Consider the following 25,370-nt stretch of genomic DNA (forward strand, 5'->3'; position numbering starts at 1 on the left):
AATGCAGAGTATTGGATAAAACAACAGGGATAGTAGATATTGTAAATACAAGGAAATTTGCTTACGCGGAAAAAGATGCTACAACTAATAATACAAGGAAAAATAAGAGGCAAGAGAAGCGTAGGGAGAAGTCGCAATTCATAGTTGAAAAACTTACGGCAGTGCTACCACTGCACATCAACAGAATTATTCTTATTCTTAGAGGAGACGGCACATACAGAAGCAATACAATACAATACAATAACAATACAATAACGGTAAGCCTATTTGCTTGGCGTGTAATGAATCCATATCAGTTATATAAAGAGCCTTTACTCATCTAAGCGTCTTAGGCTGCACTCACTGACAGGACAAATAAGATTTTATATCTTATTCAAAAATAGAAGAGGTACAGCCTAGCGGATGGAAGATATTGGGTAAAAATCGGAGCCTGAATGGACGAGTAAGAAGTGTACACATCATTTAAACCAGCATCACTATTTTCGATGCAGTGTCGGAATGTAGCCCTCAAAAGAATCTCTTTTCTTTTTTGATTCGTCGATGCTGCACATGCAAGTTACATTCTACTAAAAACCCTGAAGATAATCGCTTATTTACCTTATTATGGTCGTACAAATTATTCAACGCGTTTACGTTTCCTACATCTTTGCATGATTCAGTATTAGTGTCCAAATTTTTCCTCATGGGAATTACAAAGAAAACACTTTTTAATATTGATTCGGTGGTACGTCACCTCATATTTGTTTGACCTAATAAAGGCCACCGTATATACGGAAATTACAATCCCCAGTGCCATTGGGAAGGCACGTCAGGTGGATGTTTCCCCCGACGGGCGATTTTGTTTCATTTTCCCCGAAGCAAATTTTGTTTCGGAAATGCTTTTATCGACTAAGCTGCGTTGCAAAAACGGATGACATCCCCTTGCATTAGACTGATTAGGGTGTCAGGATAGAGGCGGTAACAGACAAGCAGGTTATATACGTCGTTTTAAATTGGATCATCGTCATCTTCGGTGCCCGTTAAAAGTGTTTCGGGGATATATAGTTAATTGAATATAAATTTAGGTTTAATTAAAAGAGCTGTTTGCTGCGACATAAATCAGGCACACTTGACATTTAAAATAATACCAAAAAAATTGTCTAATTCTTGGTAGTCTTGGTACCAAGTTGAACGTTACTATTTACAATCTTCTAGATTCATCCTGTCAATCATCCTGTTGGCTTCTTCAGAGCTTAACTGAAATTGTCTCAGCTAAGTTAAGTTCAGTTAAACTCTGAAGAAGCTAACAAGACGATGATGATGATTCCTTGAAGCTCCTTTAGACTAGTAACCATCCGAAAACAAAACTGTAAGTTGCTAGTTCTGTTACATCTTTATTGGTATAGTATAATAAAAAACTACTTTTGATTAAAAAAATGTTTTTAAAGTTACTAGGTACAACACAAGGTCTTAGCTCAGGGCAGTCCACTAATGAAGAATAGTTAATGTAAACGGTACCTCTTACGGTGAAACGGTGAAAGAACCCTCAAAATTTCTAATAGTTTACTGTGTAGCAACTTCCTAGACACATGAAAGTAAAAAAAAAAGAAACTTTGTGTGTTTTAAGATTGAGTGATGTACTTGTTACATATTAGTTGCCGTATTTTCGAGCGTACATAAATGTAATATCACCTGAAAGCACCCCCACAGGATTGATCAATTTGGTTTCAAAAGAACAGGTTTGTGTCATCAAACATTACACCCAAGTCTTCAAAATATAATAATACCTTAACCCAGATTGTAATTAAATATATCGCGAATATATCTGTGTTAGGTTAATTTAAATACAACACGAACCTCCTTCTCCTTCATGTAGCTTCTCCAATATCGGAGATTTGGAAATCCTGACCTTGAAAACTGCTGCTCTGAAAAGATCTACAGAACACATGTTGAACCATTCCGTAGCAAAGGTATCTTTCTTCTCTCAATTGGCCTTCAGCCCATAATATTTCCCTGGATTATCTCATGTTGTAGGCCCCTCATTATGTGACTTAGATAGATGATCTGTCTTCCTCTCACCTCCTTTAACGCCTCTAACACATTGTTCATTCTGATAAACACTTCTGCGTTGGTTCCACTCACCCACTATATGCTGAGCATTTTTCTGTAGGGCCGCATCTCACATGCCTCTATTTTGCTTTCGTACATTCTGTTAAGGGTCTAAGCTTCTAAGCCGTAATATACTTTAGCATGCGTATTACAAGATCTAGGCGATCTTTTTCATTTTGTCAACATTTTCTCACAGTTTTTCAAATAATCAACGGTGTGATTTTCATCCCATTTCGTCGTGCAAGTCTAGCTTATTTTGCAGAGTTATAGCCCCCAGTCAGCCACATTATAAATCATTTTAAAGAAGAGTCTAGGTTTTTTTTACCTCTATTTTGAGTACGCATTTTGTCTTTTATATTTATGTATAAATTTGATAAAATGTTCATTTTATTTCTATTCATTATTTTGTTATCAAGTAAAACCGCATCGCAATGTTGTCGATTTTTTATTTATTTATTATAAATACGGCGTTTTGGTTTCGGTGGGATGCTTCGTGTTTTATTGCGTTTTTAAAACAATGACGCCGCTCTAAAAATGGCGGACGCGTTTCATCTAAATCGGAAATTCATTTAATATTTAACAAAACGAACAAAAATCGGCCAAAAAATTAAAACGGTATTCCACCGCCGAACCTGCTGATTTCATTTATTTCGTTTCAGATTTATTTGCGGTTAACCAAAACCGGCTTCCGCATTGACACAACGAATATTAAAATGGCCGACGCACGTTCCCAATTAATATATATCGTAGGCAAACAAAATTTCTACCAAAAAAAAAACTGGGTCATTTTTTAAAGTAAACCTCAAAAAGTTATCAGTTTTCTTATCCACTTCAAATTAACATTATTTTGCGAAAAATCAAAATAGATCTGAACGAATACCAACGAGAAAATTTTCGAATAACATGAAAAGTAATGAAGTAAAAGAAATCTTATTAAAACCCGAAAAGTGTTTTCTAATTAAAAAAGTAAAATATCAATTATTTAGAAATAAAAAAAACAAATTTTTTTATAAGTGCGGAATGTACAGGTTGTCCCAAATTCAAGAGAAAATCGTTTAGAAAAAGACAAAGACAAAAGATTAATTTCGGAGATATCCCGGCAAAACCGGAAATCAGTAGTTTTATTTGAATTTTTTCCTGGCCTTAATTTATCAAAAAAAAAAGGAAAACAAATGACACTTTCTCATTGCAACTTTTTTACCATTACAAGTGGGCGTTAAGTTATATATAACTTTTCGGTTTGTTATTATATTATGTTGTTTTATTAGTAACAATATTATACAGTTGCAAAATAATGAACAGTTTTTTCCTGCCACATCATCTTTTCCTATCGACGTTCTTTGCAGACCACTTCCATTAGCAAATATCCACGTTTCTTCTAAGAATACCACTTTTCAAAATTTTGATATGATTTTTCACTATAGTTTATAGTTTCTTTCAAAACTTGAATAGTTACATTGATTTTGATATATGTAAATCATGAATCACATTCCGTAATTCTATTTTCGCATTTTCCCTCAACACTTCAGTCTTTGGCGATCTTCGTTAACACTTTTTAGCATTCTTGACTACTTCACTGTCCCTTTGATTTTAAAATGGGTTTATCCAATTTAATTTGTTTGCGAATGTTATCAAGAAGGTTTGCACATTTGCCGTAATATTTCAACACAAGAATACACAGTTTAAAATAATAAATAAAAAAATGTCATATTAAATTACCATATATATTTTTATAAAAAATTTCACTTTCATATAAGTTTTTGTGAATTTTGCAAATAATAAACTCTCTTTTTATTTTACTTTATTTAGCATTCCATACCATACCATACTCGATTCTTATCGCCATGTTTGGTCGTCATAACGTTTTTACAATTAAAAAAACGCTTTATTGCTAATATTTCGATATCTACAACTTTTTCAAGCAGGGAAAATTATACGAGATGTGTTCAAAAAGTAAGGTCACTTTTGTAATTGGGCTGGCTACGTACGTTCGATGTTGGATTTTTTTTTGTTATTACACATGCACGTTTATTTTTTTTGTGAGACGTTAGACGTGTTTTCTGTGCTCGGCGATTTTCTGCTGTCAAAATAATGGAAGAAAGAATTTGCATAAAATTTTGTGTAAGAAATGGAATGCGGTGCTGCAAAACACTTGAAATGTGACCACGGCATGTAGTGAATCTACTTTAAGCAAAAAAAAAAGTTTATAAGTGGTACAAGATGTTCCTGAAGCCAAGACCAGGGATTTGGTAAATTTTTATAAAGATGTTTGGTTTAACAGCTTATTGCTTGTCCTTTATGGTGGGTTGAATGCCTCCCTCATCTTTTTTTAAATCCCTAAAATAGCGCAAAAATATTGGAAGAACGGCTGGAATGGTGAACCCGTGAAACGTCCATTAGTAAATAACTAAGCATACCTTCTCTCGGTAAACGCTGCTATTATTTCCCATAAGTCTCGATAAGGTAACGAAATGGAACTGTCGGGTCTGGTATAAAGATAAATTGCCCGCAGAGTCAAAAACCTCATTACTTTTACATTTGCCTCCGCGTTCCTACACCATGTTTGTCCTGAATTTGAATCAGAGAATAACGTACCCATAGAGAAGCGACAAAGCGGGGCCGATTTTTAATGCGCATGTGCGAGGTTGTTGTGGATATCTGTCAACTGCTTGCCCATATGTTGTGTTATACGCTAGCTGATATCTCGGAAGAATTTGTTAAACTTATTTGCTGTTTCGAATTCAATTTTTGTTATTACTGCCGCAGTTGGCTTTGCTTTTTTTCTCGAAAGTTCGGTAAGTATTTACATTTGCACACTTGAATCGTCGCAACAGAAATTAAAAGGAAGCGTAGAGACTTAACGATTGGTGAAATGAAGATAAAAATATTTAACTGAAATTCATGAATTTCTCGTAGAGAAACGAAATATATGCCAGCGTCGTTAACTTTAAGTGATCGATAATTTCGCATATACTAGTAAACAATGTTTATTTGAGTCTCATTAAACGCACCTAAAGATGCTTGCTTGCTGGCAAGCATCTTTAGAAGAAACGGCCACATTGACGAAAATTGCATCATCAACTGTATGGAAAATTGTGAATAATCCCATTTCAGCGAGGAAAAAAGAAGCGATGCTGACATTTTCTCGAGTGTAGATGAAAGTGATCAAAATATAATACGGCGTAAAATTTACCAGTTATACGAGGAACAAAGATATCGCAATTAGGAGGCTTGAAAAAGACGAAACCGGTGTTAAATGTGACAGAACTACCTTATGGAAGTGTATTCAACATATGGGTTTTAGATTTTAAAAAAATGACAAAAGGCAAGTTTTAATGGAATCTTTTAGAATTCGGAAATGGCGACTGGAATATCTAGAAAATTTAGGATTTACAGAGAACAAAAAAGGCCAATTATTTACTTGTGATACCCCGGAAAAGGGTTGATTTGACTCAACTGATACGTTGCGTCAAATCAACGCGCCATCAAAAAGAGGTCAAAGAATAACTATTTTGCATTCTGGCTCTAAAGATGGTTGGATTCCAAATGGACTTTCTCTGTCTGCGAAAAATATTAAAGATTCTTCTCTGGATTTCCATGAAGATACCACCGCTGATTTATTTGAAAGTTGGTTTAAAAACAAACTAGTTCCAAACATTCCTCCTAATAGCGTCATTGTAATGGACAATGCAAGTTATCACAGGAGACAGTTGACTAAAACCCCTTCCTCATGTGACACAAAAGCAACAATCCAAAACTGCATGTATAATAATGACATTTATTTTCCCGAAGATTATAATAAAAAGCAATTAATTGAGGTTCTACAAAGCTTGAACCTGTAATTTTATTTTAGATTTAAACATAAATACATACATAAATAAATAAATATTGTTTAGTATCTTTTCTAAAAAAAACCCAAATAATTAAATTCTAACCAAAGTACGGACCTGTTCGGCCATATGTCATTCTTACAGCTTGCCCGGGTCTTTCCTTAATTCGTATCAGTTAGTCACTTTCTTATATCTATGAACAGACCTTACCATTCGGACAGTGAAAGTGACTATAATGACCGCAATTAGAGGAGTGCTAAATAAATATGCTACTCTTCGATGGATAAACTGCAATTCTGGGTTTATGGGCTCTAGAAAGAACAACAGAAAACAATTGGGATGCAGCTCTTAGCAGTCTTTACCAATTCAGCAGATTTATTGAAGTCATGAGGAATGTTTTGCAGTGTGTAGTGCATTCTTTTAATATGTCCGAGAAGTCTGACTATAATATGTCGCCTCGCTCGTTATCAGACACCCCCCCTCCCCACCACCGAGGTTTATTTTTACGATCTCTGACATATATATCATTGAGACGAGACTTGGTTCGACACTTATGAAAATGTAAAGAACAAGTAGCAAAAAAAATATAGAGAAAAAAGAATACTCGTGTTACACTGTGGCTTCTTTTAGCAGTAAACATTAAGAACTGTTCTTTAGACTACCATTAGGACATGACAACTAAACTCTTTGGAAATTGATAATGCTAGTTATCAAAAATCAACTAGTTAAAGTTCTAAGAACCAAGAACCAAATGGATGACAAAATTTATTTCGTAGACGAAGTCATAAAAAAATCCCTTAGATTACCAACTTATCACTACGATTTGAATCCTATATGATATATGATATGTTATATCTCAATAGAGAAGAGAGCCCAGTGACGTCATTGTTCGATGCACGAAATAAGCGTCATTCTATCTCCTTCTCGCGTTATTGCGTTCTTTATTTTATAGGTGAAGCAGTGGCCGCACTTATTTCAATTACGTGTATTTTATTCTTCAATGTCTCGCGCTTTCACCATATTTTTAATACCCATAATGTTGATTATTCTAGTACATTGTGTTTAGTTTTAGTTCGTCATAACTGGAAATTTTTGGTAAATAATAATTTGCGTATTGTTCTTTATAATTTGTGAATGTTGCGAAGATTACTGGAATTTGTTATGAAAAACTAAAACAATTAAATGAACTAAACACAATACAATATCCTATTTTACTCAATAACCAACATTTTTTTTTAAACTAGGTCAAGTGTTCTAGAACCTCTAAAACACTTGTCTGCAACCTTTGGCGTTTCTTTTAAAATCCTTTTGTAGGTATGGAAGGAAACCTTCGTAGCTGCTAAAAAGTATACATTATTATTTTCAGCCATCAAAATTATTTACCTATGATTTTTTAAAGGAATACTTAATCCTTCTCCTTCCATATGCATAAAATTCGATACATTGGTCACAATTTCCCTTCCCTGACTATGGACCACTTGTCCCTTCCTTCCGAGTTTCTTTGGCCACATTTAAAGAAATAATCTAAAAAGAAAACGTATGTTACATCAGTTAGTAGAACATGTACTTAAATTTAATAAAAAAAAACTGTTACCAAATTGTAAATTACTTCAAGCACTAGTCCCGGCTTATGGTTTAAATTGATTTATAAAGAAACACATATTATATTTACTTCCTAATTTTAAGCAAAACGTGATAGAAAATTTTGCAGATTTGGTCACCTTGTAAATTATCTGGCTTATTTAATTTATTATATTAGAGTTGTACCGGTTTGACGCAAATAATATTATTTCATTAAAATGCAAACAACGGAAACGATTTGATCCACGCCAATGGCGGCTCCTTTTTTGGAACGACAGCTGATTTTTTTTGCAGATTTGTCTCCTGCACATCTGTAAGGCCATCTAATGGTTAGAATATCTTAATCATGTACTTGAAGTGGAAAATAATTATAAAAAAAAAAACGCAAAAGCATTAAGTTCTAGTATTTATTATTTATATAATTCAATTCAATTATGCATTACGCGATAAAACGGAATGTATTCATATTTTTTTGGTTTCATTTTCCTTACTAATAATTGTGACTATATTTATTTATTGGCTCAAAAGTGCCTACGAGCAGATAAAAACTTTCATGGCATTGTTAATATCGTGTATCGGACTACGCCGACAAATTTTGTCGCTTCCCCGTGGGTTCGTTTGTCTCCGATTCGAATTACAACCGATTTTTCCACGTTCTAGCAAAACATAGTTGACCGTAAACCACGTCGAACGGGAAACATCAAAGTCGAGTGGAAAGCCTTCCAATTTTCGTCATTAAATTCAGAACCTTTAGCGGCTTACCTTACTGCGAGCTTTTGAATGCGAAGGTACCCAAATGAGACTCGCAATTTTCCGCTTTCGCGTTTACAGTTTTGCCAATTTGGAGATATTAAACAGGTAAATGTCGACTTCAATCGGTTCGATATACCAAAGCGCGATTATGTAGGAAAACGGAAAAGTTTAACTTCAATTTATGGTTCGATATACCAAAGCGCGATTATGTAGGAAAACGGAAAAGTTTAACTTCAATTTATTTCCGAACGAAGTGGGGTAATTTTAATTTCGTCAGATATTATTTACAGCGCTTTATTTTATAGAAAGGTCTCCATAGAAGGCGGGTTTCAAATGAAAAGCATTCGTTTCCTTGTCTTATCTTCTTTAATAAAATTTTCCGAAATTTGGACCACAAAAAATCCGGAACAATGCTTGCATAATGAAAAAAAAAATAGTAATCGAATAAGTGTTAATTAAGTAACTTTAAGGATTCATTCCTTGGTTAATTTTTGACATACAAGGAGTTTTATAATGCCAGATGGTATAGTACAATAACAGTAAAAAAGCTGTTAATGACGCAAATACTGGGACTTTGAACTGGCCTCCACGCAGGCCAGGCCTTAACCCCATAGAACATATATGAGATCAAATGGGTAAGGTAGCGCAGAAATCGTCAACATTCTACCTCCTCGGAAATGAAGTAATCTTAATTTCATCGTCGGTTTTCGCATTTTGTTTACCGCGCTTTATTTTTATCGGAAGGTCTCCATAAACGACCCGACTTGAACGGCGATTTGAAGACGGATTTTTCTTATCTTTTTCAACAATTTTTTTTCCGAATTTTTGACACAAAAAATGCTGAAGGATAGACCCTCCTTGGATGATGCAAAAAATGTGGACTAACATTCCACCATTTTGTGATTACGAATTCATAAAACAGGAATTAGAAAATGAAATAAATTTAATTATTTGTTAAATAACAATCATCCTAAAACAGCTGCAGTTTTAGTATTCGTGAATTAAATCAAATTGCTAATAAAAAAAATCTTGAAAGCAGTAAATGTGTTTGTTAAAATTGGTGAAATTACAAAAAAAGCACCAATTTATCAACTGGTTAAATTAATCACTACCTGTGAAAATATTTTGCTTTAAGTTTCCACTTGATTTAGTTGGTTGACATTTTTTCTTTAACCTCTCAAAATGATGAGAGAATGTCCAAGGATTTATTTTATTAAACGGAAACCTTATAAGGTGAATTTTTTGGCGCGATTTAGAAAAGAGAGTGAATATTATTGTAAGATCAAATAATAATAAAAATTTAAAAAATAATGCATGTTTTTTTTTACATAAAAAAAAGATAAAAAGGTAACTAAAACTTCACAAAACAATAAATTTCGAAACAGGTGAAAAAAATTAACATTCAAAAAATATCAGAAAACCACAATTTTTAGACTGCTAGCAGTTCTCGAAGAAACGGGTAACAGTACTATAAAAAGGTTTTAAAGTGTTATTTCCCACTGCTTATGCTTATGCTTATACGGACCTCTTCCACCTTCAGTTCTTTTTCGTCTTTTCATTTTTAGTTCTAGCAAATTCCTTCATTCCCCCCTTGAGAAGGCAAGTATTTTTATTATTAAAAATACCTTCTCTTTTATTCTTAACGCATACATATCTTTTAAAATTTAAGACCAGTACAGAACATGTTTTGCGTTTAATGAGAATTAATACAAGCATTTTCTCTATTGGTTTCCTCCGTAGTATCCATAACATAACGTAATCTTTGGGGGCTCAATTGATGTTTTACACTCAATTATCCCGTCGAAGTCACAATTTATGTATAAATCGTGATTGGTGTCAGTAAGAGCTAATATCATCCGGTTATTTGGTATTTTCGACATATTAAACTTCATTTGTCGATATTAAAGCCGTTCTTGAGATACTTGAAATAGTCAGGGCATAAGATCTTAATTGGTCAAAACATTACAATTTTTTTATTGTAATTTAATTAATGTAATTGTAATTTATTTTTAATGTAAAATTAAATTAATGTATTTTTTTTATTCATAAACAGTACAACACGGATATAATAGCTGTTGTAGAATGATTCTTATTCAAGAAATAATACATAATCACTAGAACTACGAGCTAAAAACAAGCTCTGTTGGATGGATGGTCTACGGGATTGAATCCATCATCAGGCAAGAGTTGTCGGCTGATAATATTAAGTGACATTGGAAGCATATATTGGTTTCTAGATAGTGGTTTTCTTATCTTTCCAACAAATCCGGAGATTACCATGAAGATATGAACTCTGACTTGTTTAAGATTTCTGAAACATTTTCCAGAAAACCTTTAAGAAGGCAAAAATGTTATTGATTCAAGTTTTAAAATAGACATCACAGTTATGTGGAGTGGTAAATTAGAACTAAAGTATTGTATTGTATTGGAAAACAGTCGCTAATAGTTAAACTAGAAACGAAGAAGAAGAGAAATTAAATTCCAAATATGATTAACTTGAAGTCTACACAAATCAAGAGCAACTCAGGTGTTAGACCGAGACATCTGACCTCAGCCGCTGCGTGCTTAAGGTTAACCCAGTGTCTACGTCTTATACCAATTTAAAAATTCATGATCATGCCTAGATATCTATGTATCTATGTACCTATTTTCAAACCAGTGTCTGAGCGCAATGTCAATAAACAAATTATGATGATTAATTACTTCAACATGATTGTTATTTAGCAAAAAGCAAATGCTCTGAGAGTGGCTGAAGCATTCACCTATAAGTACTTTAAAACATTCATAAAGTTGGAACTGACACCATAGCTCTGTAACTTATGCCACAGTAAGTTACAACAGACAGAGTCTAACGCTCCACGAAAATCAATAAAGACGGCATAAACCTGTCTGCCTTTCAGGTCCAAATTCAATTGTACATTGAAATGGAGAGTATAAATGTTGTCAATTTAATCAATTTCAACTTCTTCCAGCTTCTTTTCCAGTGTATCCAAAGTTTTGATAAAGACGATGATATTTATAAGCTTTGATTCAATGATTGCGCAATAATAGGTATTGAGCTCGTAATTAAATTTTGTCGGATTTTCTATGAAAAGCCAAAACGACATACTTCGAGACACACCATACCTGCAAATTATCTGGCACTCTCTCGCGTTTCCGTTGGACACAAAAGGTGGCTGAATCTACGGCGGACGATCTTCACCGGAGAACGAGTTCGAGATAAAATATATCGATTTTCATTATTTGGAGACCGGCCGATATTTTCTTCTTCTTTTGTTTCACTTGGCGCTTTTGTTTCAGATGGCGACTTGTACACCGGCACGGTGGCCGATTTCAGCGGAACCGATCCTATTATCTACCGAGAACCGCTACAAACGGAACAATACGACTCGATGAGCCTGAACGGTAAGTTTTTGGCACGGAGTGTATGGAAAAATGTCGGAATTTTAAAAAGTTCGCTTCAAATTCGACAATTTTCTTCCTGTTAACCAATTTAATCGATTAGTTAGATCGAGTTATCTTTGCTTCGTTACCAGTTTCATTGGCTGCGGTTTATTTGACTTTTTGGTCTGCATGTACGGGGTGGCTCAAATTCGACGCTCATTATTGGGATTTCGGAACCCGTAAGAAATACAGGATCGGTTAAACTGAGCCGAAGTTGCGTAATTTGATACTCAATAAAATGCCGTTTTGCATTTTAGAAAAAACGGAATACTTCCGAAAATATTCTAAAAAAAAGGAATTTTCAATTTTTCAATTTTTTCATTTCAAAACACATTTTCATGGCCAATTTTTCTGCCATATAACTCAGTCTGATTAAGTATTGAATCTGACTTTTCAGCTTCTGGCGAAAATCATTAACTTAATTTTTTTAACTACGGACCTGACCATTTTGCTATTAACTAGAACTTTTTTTAGAATAAAACACACAGCCACCTTATAAAATAAAAAGCAAAACAAGAAAATGCATCGATGCAGAAAGTTATCTCTTTGAACACTTATATAGTGATTTAATTATTTTTATTTTTAATGTTTGTATCAAGATAGTATGGCACACATTGTTTATGTAAACTGATTTATTGCCTTCTTTTTCGTATCTTACCTTTAATTTCATGAAAGTTGCTATTAATAAAGTAATTTCCGCTGTTAGATTTCAAATTTATTCTTTTTTTTCCTTCTCATGTTAAAATCTAGTTCAGAGACGTATTGTGGTTAAATAAATGTAAAATATTCTGAGTGATGGAATTTTCTGTACGAAACGTCGGCAAATATCAAAGTGACGATGTATAGCGTTTTAAGAGTGAAGAAAGGATTTAATTAAATTGAAAAATAGATCAGCTCCGTATTTTAAAAAGTTGATGATGCTCGCCAAAAGTCGAAACTTCAGATTCAATTCTTACTGAGTTATAGAGCAGTATAGAGCAGAAAAAGTGGCTCTGAAAATGTATCCTGCATCCGACTGGAATCCTGGAAATCCTGCATCCGACTGGAATCCTGCAGACGTTTCGCCAAAATCTCACTTGGCATCTTTAATGCTCGCGTGTGCTCAATGTGTTCGAAGTGTTTTCGGAGCGCGAGCATTGAAGATGCCAAGTGAGATTTTGGCGAAACGTCTGCAGAATTCCAGTCGGATGCAGGATTTGCAGGATTCCAGTCGGAGTTCAACGAGCGAACGGATGATATCCCGGAATATAGTGTCATCATATATATATATATATATATATATATATATATATATATATATATATATATATATATATATATATATATATATATATATATATATATATATATATATATATATATATATATATATATATATATATATATATATATATATATATATATATATATATATATATATATATATATATATATATATATATATATATATATATATATATATATATATATATATATATATATATATATATATATATATATATATATATATATATAGCCGGGAGATAATAGAGACCTATACAAATGATATCACTTTATTGTTTCTTCATTTTCCGCCTATCTCTTACAAGAGGGAGAAAACTTTATTTGACAAAAATTAACATTTCGACATTTTCTAACAGCTTTAATTGTTATAAATTTTTCGACATTTTCCAGCTTTCCCTTAGGATTTTGGAAAAGAAAGATCATTTCGACATACTCTAACTGTCTGCAATTTTATTTGAAAAAAAAGAGCATTTTGGCATTTTCTAATTGTCAGGAAGATCCCCAATCTGTTGCGATTATTTTTTATTTTTGTAAATTTTTTGAATTTCCACCCCGGATTTCACTTACGAGATAACGAAAACTTTATTTGACAAAACATGATCGTTTAGTCATATTTTAACCGTTTGCAAAATATCAATTCACCACATCACTTTCAATTTTTGTAAATTTTCCGACTCTACGATATAGAGATAGATCAATTTATTTATTATTTATTTAGTTTCGCATAACTTTATAAAATCAGGTAATACCTGCTTTTATAAAGTTATAAATAATATAAATGACTAGGCTTGTATGGTTAAGCTCAAAACCCATACATATGCCTAATCAAACAGTTAAAGAGAACTAACGTGCTGCAGAGAAATTATTTTTTATTTTTAAAAAAACTGGAATAACATTATTTTCAATCTTTAAGAAAATTAAAAAAAAGTTTTCTTTTCGACTTTATGTTCCATTTGTAGAGTGAGTCAACGTTAGAGTGAGTAAAGGTTATGATCTCATTTTAAAAGCTATAAAAAAAATGGTAAATACAGTATGCACAATTTTATTTTTTTACATAATAATACATTCTTAAACCTGATAATTTTTCCAAAAAAAGAACTAGTTTGCAAAAAAGTTATTTTTTCCGAAAGATCTTACAAAAATCTACAACTTTTATTGAATATATCACATACCTATTTTTAACATAGTGCGATTTATTTCAACTTTTTGCTTTTCATTGGATTCATTGGATGGTCCACTCGATCATGTGACTTAACGCCACTAGATTTCTTTTTGTGTGGATATGTTAACCACAAGATATGTGAGTAGTGACTGTTGTAATTGGTAGGGCTACCTACATTCGATCTTCGATATTTTTTTATTATGTTATTATGTTTTTTGTGAAACAGAAGCCTTAGGCGTGTTTTGTGTGCTCGGCCATTTTTTGCTCTAAAAATGATGGAACAAAGAATTTGCATAAAATATTGTGTAAAAAATGGAATATTGGGCTGCACTTGAAATGTTGACAACAATGTTTATAAGTGGTAGAAGCTGTTCCAAGATGGCCGAGAAAACGCCGATGACGAACATCGCTCTGGACGCCCAAGCACGTCAATAACTGATGAAAGCGTTAAAGAAGTGAAACAAATGGTGTTGAAAAATTGTCGAAGCACTATTGGAGAAGTGTCCGAAGACATCGGCATCTCTATTGGCTCGTTCTATGGAGGACCGTCGAAGGAGCATCGCTCAAGAGCTGTTAAACAACGTCAATGATGATCCTGGTATGCTCGAAAAGGTCATAACTGGTGACGAATTATGGGTATATAAGTCATAATCAAGTCGAAACCAAAGCCCAGTGGCCCCAGTGGAAGAATCTAGAATCACCACTATTTTCGTTGATTATCGTGGCGTAGTTATCAAGAGTTCTTACCGTAAGGTCGCGAAGAAAACGTCTGGAATTGTGGAAAAACCATCCATGGATTTTCCATCACGATAATGCACCTGTTCACTTATCGTTGCTTGTGTCTAACTTTTTTGCCAAAAACAAAACCACGACATGTCTTAGCCACCATATTCACCGGATATGGCTCCCTGCGAGTTTTTCCTCTTCCCAAAACTAAAGAAACCTATGAAAGGAAACGATTGAGGAAATCGCTGGAAGAATCAAGGCTGTACCAGAAAGTGCTTCCCAGAAGTGCGTCGAGGATTGCAAAAAACGTGGTCACAAGTGTATTACATTCCCGGGGGGGGGGGGGGGGGATTACTTTGAAATACTTTTTGCTCAAAATTAAAAATCACCTTACTTTTTGAACTTTTTGAACACACCTCGTATAGATAGGATTCGGACGCGTGCAGGACAATAACAATAACACCGTTTATGTAACAACGTCCAAGAAAATATGCGAAAAATAGAAGAGCATATTTATCTGCATTTATTGGGCCATAATAGTAATTAAAAATAACACAATTTAATTTGTAATAATAATTATTTAGTATCATTTACTGTTTCTTGGATTTAATTTGCTTTTGCTTGCTTTATCTAGGGCTCCAGTTCAACAATTGTCTTAGACAGAAAGAAGGGTAAATATTGAAAAAGTTAAAATATCGTAAAGTATTAAAAATAGGTATACGACATATTTAATAAAAGTTGTACGTTTTTGTCAGATTTTTCAGAAAAAATAATAATATATTTCTTCGAGACTTTTCAAAAATAAAGTTCGCTCATTTTGAACACCCTGTATCATACAATATCAAATTCCGTTGTATATATCTTTTACTTCATTTTCGAATAACTTTAATATCAAATATGAGCAATCTACCTTGGAAAATAATGGCGCTATCATAATAAAACTACCATGTATTGTTATTTTTCAAAAAGGTAAAAAATTCCAAAACGAATTCAAAACAAAATTTAAAAACAGCGTGCTCCATTAAAAATAAATTTAGTTTTATTCGTCACGCGTTTTTGATGTACAATTTTGTTTTTATCATTTTCACATAACTTTTGAAACCAGTGAGATAATGAGATCATTTTAATCCAACGTTGACTCACCCTGTACATAGTTGTAATATTCCACCGTTTGTAACATCATGTTTCCTTTCGATATCAATCAACGTATCCAATACATTAGGGAGGTAGAAAGAAAGTAATTTCTTAGTAATAAGGTAATAACAAAAACTTCTTAGTTACAAATCAAAGGGGACAAGAAATTTAAGTGCTACAGGCATTTTATAAGAATAACGAAAAGGTTTTATAATGGCATTATAACACCAAACAAAACATAACAAAAATGGAGTTGGTAGATGTTCATTGATTAGTTTTCCAATTAGATCCGACTGCTGGCAGCTTTAAAGTTTTTACTCGTAAATAAATCCTTTTGAAAATGGCCAAAACATAATTCAAGACGATGCCCAAAACGCTTTTAAACTTAATTATGCAGACTGAGAAGTGTAAACGTCTTTTGATGCCAGTCGTGAACACGACGCAACATAGTTAATTGAAAGGAAAATTTCAAATTTCAGCCATTATAAATAGTTGGCGCCAATATCATTTTCCGAGCTTTGATGATGTGATTAAAATTTTAAATCCAAACCGCGTACAACTAGGCGAAGTCGTTCGTTAGTCAACTTTCGTATCTTGGAGAATTTGTGCTGAATCTGTACAAAATGACACATGGTAAAAATTTTGTATTTACAGGGTGATCCATAATACGTCATAGAGTAACCACAAAGACAAGACGTCATTACCGCCAAAATATTGCTCGTTTCAAATATACAGTTTAAAGTTCGATTTTTTTCAAAAAGGGGTTTTCAGGATGAGAAATTTGAATCTGAACTTAGTTTATAAGTTGCTTGTAGAGGGCGCTAGTCAAACCTTTAATTTAATTGAATATTTCATCATAATTTTTATATCTGAAAGTTTTTGGCAATTTTGGATAACAAATCTGAATCACAATTCTGAATATCCTTCATTTCAACCGCTGTCCAGAACTAAGCATGAAATATTGTAATTAGAAAAACAAATTAATGATGCTGCTTTTCTAAAAAATAGAAGCACAACGACAATTCTAAACATCCTTCATAATGAAAGACTTTATCCATATCATTTCACTCCTGTCGAAAAGTAGTTGCCTCATATAACACCGGCAAGATTAAGCTTATGTAACTTGTTATTTAAAAAACAACTGAATGGTACTGCTTTTCTAAACAGGGACAAACAAAATGACAATTCTGAATAACCTTCACAATGAAAGATTTTATCCATACCATTTCAACCCTGTCCAGAACTAGTTGCCTCATGAAAAACCAGTATGACTTAACTTGTGTCACTTGTTATTAGAAAATATCCTTCATCCATACCATTTCACACCTGTCGAGAACTAGTTGCCTCATAGAACACCAGTAAGACATATTTTCTGTAACTTGTTATTAGAAAAACGAGTAACTGAAGCTGCTTTTTTAAATAGGGATAAACAAAATCAAAATGCTGAATATTCTTCATAATAAAAGATTTTATCCATACCATTACACCCCTGTCCAGAACTAGTTGCCTCATCAAACACCCGCATGACTTAACTTGTGTCACTTGTTATTAAAAACAAAATGATGCTGCTTTTCTAAACAATTTATTGTTTACAGACAAAACCCAAACTACTATTGGGAAGAAGAGAAAAATCATTTGGTGATATAAAAGACATTTTCACTATGAATATTTGGTGTGACATCGTTGGTGATTTTATAATTGGACTTTATGAACCACGAAGCAAGACTTAACGGTGAAACGTATTTGCGATTTTTACTAAAAAGTTTATCAATTCTATTGGAAAACCACTGGCAATTCGACAAAACATAAGGTGTTTTTCTGTCGTGCTCCTGCGGACCACTATGGAACTTTCGCAAAATTTGTTGTAATTGAATTTTGGATACACCCTGTATAAAGTGTTTCTCACATCTCATCGAACTTCAAACTTATAGCAAACTTTGGTAAATATTGAAATTTGTACCGGTAATTGCGATTTAATATTATGTTTTCTCAAATATCTCGGCCACTCTGTATTATAGACGAATACTGGATCTCTCTCTCGACACAATTTACGAGTCTCTGTTGTTTTGGGATCTTTTAGATTCTTTACCCATAAATGACACACCCTGTATACAATTCAAACAATTTTCGAATCCGAGGTCATAGCTCTGGATCTCCCATGTTTCCCAGTCCATGAACTTTTCCAATACAGTAAATGGTTTTCGAGAAAATAATTCTTTTCTGGAACAAAGCAGTACGTCGTCATAGTAAATGACGTCTAGACTGAGCTCGAGGAATAGTGATTTTCATATGGATTTTTTTAAAATATCTCGAGCAAGGTATGTGATAGACGAAAACCGTAAATACAAAAATTGTAGCTCCTGATGCGGCCTATAACACCGTTTGAACCGATTAGCCATACGAATTTTGATTTACGATTAATAATTTATTTCCGAAAAATACAATTTTTACGGTCTCTTAGATTTTTGCCTATAATTAAAAAACCCTGTATATAAACGAAAAAATGCACGAAATGAAAGTCATAGCCAAGGATCCCCTGCGATTCCTGATTCTAAAATTTTGCCGATTGATTTAATAGTTTTTGAGAAAATCATGTTTTTCTGTGAGCTAAAACAATCAAAGACAAATTTTCATTTTTCTTTTGTGATATTCGATTGTGCTCAATTTCTACTGTTTAGATGTTGCTACAGGCTTTTACTTCCTTGCCGAATTTAAAATCGATAGCTGCATATTTGAGACATCTATGGCGTTTTTCAATCAAAGCCTCCTAGTTATGTTGAATTATCTTTATAAAGCATGCCCAATTTCAAGTTTTTTGTAAATTACCCACGCACACGTTTTGGACAAACAATTTTTTCCTCGATACCATGCAAATGGTTTTTAAATTTTTCAAAATACTTTCCGAAGCCCAGCCTCCCAGTTTCCGTTAGGGGACTAAACTCTATATTTGCGCCAATTTTGAAATCAATAGCTGCAAATCTCGGACACTTATCCTGTTTCATAGCGATGTACGAAAAACAGACGAAAATCGCAAAAAAAGACATATGAAAAATTCCAATCGCGGCCATTTCCTTTGCTTATGTATCTCGTAGCCAGTTTAAAAGGAGAAAAATTCAGCATCCTGGCTTTAACGGTTCCAAAGTTATTCGCGTTTTTATGAAGCGTCGACAGAGAACCGAGAACAGAGAACGGACAGACAAAAAAAAAGTTTTTTTATTTGTGTACCAATGGGACTCCCCGTTTCTTTGCCAAACGGGTATACTTTTGAAAAATTCGATTTCATCAATTTTTCGAAAATAACAAGATTGCTTTCGAAAAATCGTCGTTGAGCGGGGAAAATTTTGTTGAGTGTATATATTTTTCCAAATATTTCGCACACCCTGTATAATTGACAAAACCTGAAACTCTCTCTCGACACAGTTTACAATACTGTTCAAACCAAATCATCCCATATTTAGCAGTTTTTCGATTATCGCCAATAATTTACCTACAAAAACGGAAATTTTAAGAAAGTTTTAGATTTTCTGCCAATAGTCGAACACCCTGTATATAATTCAAACAAGTTTCGAAATAGGGGCGATAGCACTGGATCTCCCACATTTCCCGGTGTTTGATATTTTTCCAATAGAATATGTAATTCTCAAGAAAATACTTGTTTTCTGAAACCATGCAGTACGCCGTAATAATCAATGACTTCATCGCGTCTCGATTGAAGGCGAGAAATTGTGATTTCCATTTGGATTTTTTCAAATATCTCGCTGAAATTGTGATAGACGAAAACCGTAAATACAAAAATTGTAGCTCTCGATGTGGCTTATTACACTGTATAAACCAATTGGTCATATTTTTCATGAATTTTGATTTACGCCTGATAATTTAATAGCCAAAAGAACGAGTTTCATGGTCTTTTAGATTTTTGTCCATAATTGAGAAACCCTGTATACATTCGAAAAAATGTCTGAAATAAAAGCATAGCCCTCGATGTCCCGTATTTTCTGGTTCTAATTGGTTCTGATAGGTTGAATAGTTTTTGAGAAAATCATGTTTTTCTCGAAGCCAAAATATTCCAAGAAAATTTTTCAAAATTTTTAAAAAAATATTTGGTGATACTTGATTACGCTCAGGTTCTACTGTTTAGATGTGGATATGGACTTTTACTTCCTTGTCAAATTTAAAATCGATAGCTACATATTTGGGACACTTATGACGTTTTTGAATATAGTACGGAATATCCCGATCACCCTGTACAGTATGTAAAAACTTTAAATACAAAAGTTTTAGCCTTCTTGTTATGGTCAATTATCATTACAAGGGAAGACCAATTTTCATTTTTTTGCAAATTACCCACGCACCCTGTACATTTTCTAAAAAATCATCAAGAATAAAAGTTTTTGGTCCGGATCTTGCGCGTCGTTTCGTTAGTTAGAATTTCTTCGATCGCCTATACCGTCTTGGAGAAATGATTTTTTCCTCGATACCCTGCAAGTGCAGTTTCTAAATTTTTAAAAATACTTCCCGACCCCCCAGCCCCCAGTTTCAATAAGCTTCCTTACGGAGCTAAGCTCTATACTTCTGTTAAATTTTAAGTGGATGGCTTCAAATTTTGGACACTTATCGTGTTTCATAGTAATGTCCAAAAAACAGTCGAAAATCTGAAAAAAAGATGGACGCCTTAGTTTGATCAGACTCATTTTTTACTAGTTGGTGTACCTCGTGCACGGCTTAAAAGGAGCCAAATTTGAATATCGTGCTGCAAACCGTTCAAAAGATATAGGCAATTAATGCCAGGTCTACAGAGAGAACGGAGAACAGAAAAAAAAAAGTTTTTTTTTCTACGATGATCATTTCTGTACCAATGGCGGTACCCTATGTCCTACCGTTGCCGAGATATAAGTTTCGTTGCCAAACGCGTATACTTTAGAAAAATTCGATTTCATCAATTTTTCGAAAGTAACAAGGAATAAATCAAAAATTAAAGAATTTATCTTACTAAAGGGTTGTCACAGTATTTGCGAGATAATTTTACTTTTTGAAATCCTTTTGGGCCAACTTTGGTCAATCTCTGGAGCACCAAAACTGGTTCGATTTCGGAAAATTTTCAACGGAACTTGCATTTATTTTCGACTCGTTTCTGTAAGGAAAATGGCAATTTTGGATTAGCTTTCGCCAGCGCAACGCAACCCTCTTATCTACATCATTGTAAACGTTTAGATTAGGGATCATTGCTAAAACATAAATAATATAAGAAATACATTATTTGAAACTAGCACGAAGTCCTTCCACAAAGGTAACTAACTATCCAGACTTGTATAGTCAAATAAAGTAACAGTATTATAGTAAGGTGTAGAAAAATGCTATAAAACCTTCTTAAAAAAATCCGAAGTAGCAACACCAAAGTAATTATTGATAAAGTTACATTTACAAATTACAAAACTCGTAGCTCCAATGGTTTTCTTCCAAAACTATAAAAACTGTTTCTTATAAACTAGTCATAAATATCCGTTAGCTTACAATAATACTTTCTGCGAAAAATGTTGCAAGTACCCCAGCTATATGTATGTAGTCTGATACATCGATTTCTTTTTTTCAGCTCCCGATTTCGTGGGATCCATGACGCAGGGCGACTTCGTATATTTCTTCTTCAGGGAGACAGCGGTCGAATACATCAATTGCGGAAAGGTGGGTCTTAATAAACCGGTGTCTATTTATTTCCACGTTGACGGATTTATGGGCTCCGAAAACGGTCAATTTGCCAAGAGGAAAGCGGACAGGAACGGTTTTCATCGGCCCAAAATTACCGAACCAAATCAAATACGCGAAAGTTTTACCTCGTTGTGGATGGCAATAGCTACACGGTTATTTAAAGATAACTTGGCTATTTACTCTTTGAAAGCTGGAGGTAGAATCCTAACTCAAATTGTAAATAAATTCTTATAATGTGTAAATAAATTCTTATAATGTTGTCTATTACAGGAAGTGATGGAGTATGCATTATACAGAAATTAAAAATTAAAAATCATAATGTTCTTCGCCATCTGGGGCAGTATTATCTGCTCTTGACCATATAATTAAGTAAAAAATAACTCAAATTTTAAAAATATTTTATATCAATGTATTTCCATATGCCAACATTTTAATAAATATTTTCTTGTGATTCTACCGCAGCCAGATACGGTAGTGATGAATTTTGTTGTTTTATCGTTATCAATGTTTGCTTTCCATAATGTTCAGATAGAATTATTATTTTATAAGCGTTCCTCGGCTCTTGTTTGATGACATAATAGCTGTAATGTAATTTTTCCTCAGAATTTTTTTTTTGCTATTATTATCTATTTCCCCAATACCGTACCTCGTTGCCCTTATTGGAACACCCGGTATATTCAGCGATTAGCAAATTTAGTATGTATAGGGTTATCACTTCTATTTTACCTGCAGCCGTAATCACAGGTTTTAGAAAAACACAGTTTGAATACCAAAGATATAGGGGTTTTCGTCTACCATCCAAAACTGATATCACCTACCATAGAGGGTGTCTTAAAATAGTATATTATGCAACAAGTGCGGTAAATCGCATTTGACTCACGAGTTAATTTGACACGAGCGGAGCCAGTGTTTAATAAACGAGTGAGTTAAAAAGTTTACCGAACGTGTGGCATACTATACTTATTCTACGACCGTTAGTTTTTGGGTACACTTTCGCAAAACGACACGAATACATTCACTGACATGACCGTCAGAACTGACAAACGTCAAAATTCAAAGCCTGGGAAATATCTCCGAAAACATCCGATTGCTCCCAAATCCGTGCGGTAAAATCCCGGGAATATCCGAATTGGCTCGGATTCGTGGGACAGGACACTGACGTGGTAAAGTGACGCTTCCCGCATGCTAGATGCGGTGGGTAATTAGGTATTTTACAGACGGGAGTAGAAAGAAATTATTCCAAAAATGCTTTTTTTTTCTTAATGGAACTCCTTAAAGATTGTCGAAGAAGAAGTTTTGTTCATGACCGCATTGCCTCTATTCTCAATTGCTTTTGGTTTATCGAGATCTAAGATTTTAGAACGTGAAAGTTTGTTGAATCGTTTAGATTTTATTTATTTTATTTAATTGTTCCGATCGTTCAAAATGGACCAAAATGTTACTTTTCGAGTGTCAATAGCTCAAAATCAGTTGAGAATGTTCCAAAGTTTTCTTCTTTTGATCCTTTTGATCAAAAACTTTTGTATAATCTACAATGGTTATGTGTTTTTCCAAACATAAGTTGACCTTTCCAAAATCTATTTTATTCTTTTTTTTTAATTTTATTTTATTAATTTTACATATACCGTATAGACGGTGTTTAATAATAGGTTTATTGTGCTGTAGTGATTTGTGTCTTTTCTATCGCGCTCTGTGATTAAAGATTTTACTTTAGCTATGAAATGAAAATGAAGAAATCTTAGCTCGGATATGTTAATGAGGGCTCTGAGTTTATATTTTCCATACCAGCGACTTTCCTATTTTTCATTTTTCTTAATGCATGCTCTAGTTCTTCTGGTGATACGCCATTCATATGTATTATTTACTTTAACATTTTCTGCTTTTTGGTCGTCAAGCCATGGCTCATCATATTGTTTTATCCATTGATCTTCAGTGATAACGTTTATATTAAAATAAATAAGAACTAAAAGTTCAGATTTTCACGAAATTATATATTTGACATGACAATTGTTTCGACAACACCGTGTCTTTATCAAATCACAAATCACATTTGATAAAGACACGGTGTTGTCGAAACAATTGTCATGTAAAAATATTTAATTTCGTGAATATCTGAACTTTTTGTTCTTATTTATTTTGATAAATGGATTTTCATCAAGTAAAAGCCACATCAGTTCAACATTTATATTTGCTATCTTTTTCAACTTTGTTCAAATGGATTTTATGGGATATTTCTTATTTACCGCATATATCCTCTTCTACATTACTACTATACATTTTCCAACTTGCCGAGTTAATTGGTTAGATCTGTTCCTATTTTTCTTATATTCTTCTGCATGCTCTGTTTGATAGAAGGTAGTTTGTTGGAGTGCTGGTTTGATTTCCTCATTCCATGTGTTTCAACCTGTCTTTTTTAAAGTACTTTTTCCGTTTTTATAATACTTCTAATATAATACCATTCCTCTTCAAGGATATCGTCAGTTGATGTATCCTGTATATATTTGATTAACCTTGTTTGATAGATATGTCTAATGCTGGCGTCCTGTTTGATAAGTCTCTTGTTTTTGTGTTGTTCTATGTGAGCTTTGCCCAATTTTTTGGAGTGACTATTTTACCAACGATTAGATAGTGATCACTTCCAATATCTGTACCTCTGAACTCGAGTCTCTTGAATTAGTTTGTTTTGATTTTCGCATTAATAATTATATATATTCAAAATGCATTTCGATGAAGAATTTTGGCACTGTCTTTATACTTCCATGGGTATTTCTTTAGTGCAACTACGCTTGTCAATATTTTTAAATCTAAATCCGAGTTTGTGCAGAAATCGCTTCCCTGCTAATCCATTCTGCGTCACTACTCCTAAATACTTTCATTATGCCTTTGTCACAAGGTCCCTTTCTTTTTAGTGAATCATTATCAAGGAATCGACGCAAGGTTGTCCTCCCACTTTCCAGTTTTCATGGCTTCTGACGTAAAAAGTGTAAATTATTAGCGGGTTTTTTTATTTGCTATAATGCGGTTTCAGAAATCTTACAGCAATCGTTGACTATTATCTTTTCAAACAATTTTTTAATATTTGTATACGTAAACACAGTATATGCAATAATTTTCCGATAATATAATAATTATCTTATAAATTTTACCCTCATATAGTCGTAAAACGATTCTCTTGTGGTACATATTCAAATGACACTTTCTTTCTGGCTCGTTACTTTCCTCCGTTGCGTCGTCGAAATTTTCAAAAATCTCAAAAATACGAAAAGAAGCCGACGCGGTCCCACATCGACTTATAACATATTAAGGTATCGACGTCAAACCCGTGTAACGCCTTTTTCGTTTTTTGGCACAGGCCGTCTATTCTCGAGTGGCCCGGGTCTGCAAAAACGACAGGGGAGGCCCTCACCGTTTCAGGAACCGATGGACGTCTTTCCTCAAATCAAGACTTAACTGCTCGGTCACCGGGGAGTTCCCTTTCTACTTCAACGAGATACGTGAGTACAATACAATAAAATTTTCAGTCGAACAGGACAATTCGCACATTTTTTTGTTTTGCGATGGTGACGTTGCCGACACTTAAAGTGCCCGTTTTCAAGCACTTCATAATGTTTACCCGTCATGGTATAATAATAGTTTGTATTTGTGCTTTCGCTACCATTCAAGGA

General features: G+C 33.6%; 1 protein-coding gene across 3 annotated transcripts in view; it reads left to right on the top strand.

Moving 5' to 3' along the window:
• Positions 1-25,370, top strand: part of LOC132696374 (semaphorin-1A) — a 785,898-nt gene that overhangs the window by 717,506 nt on the left and 43,022 nt on the right. For all 3 annotated transcript variants that reach the window (XM_060661169.1, XM_060661178.1, XM_060661187.1), the window contains 3 exons: positions 11,553-11,657; positions 21,593-21,681; positions 25,058-25,199. In XM_060661169.1, coding sequence (XP_060517152.1) covers positions 11,553-11,657; positions 21,593-21,681; positions 25,058-25,199 — 336 coding nt within the window. The remainder of the gene's footprint in view (positions 1-11,552; positions 11,658-21,592; positions 21,682-25,057; positions 25,200-25,370) is intronic.

Source organism: Cylas formicarius, unplaced genomic scaffold (genome assembly GCF_029955315.1).
Source record: "Cylas formicarius isolate icCylForm1 unplaced genomic scaffold, icCylForm1.1 PGA_scaffold_10__41_contigs__length_53128322, whole genome shotgun sequence".
Lineage (NCBI taxonomy): Eukaryota > Metazoa > Arthropoda > Insecta > Coleoptera > Brentidae > Cylas > Cylas formicarius.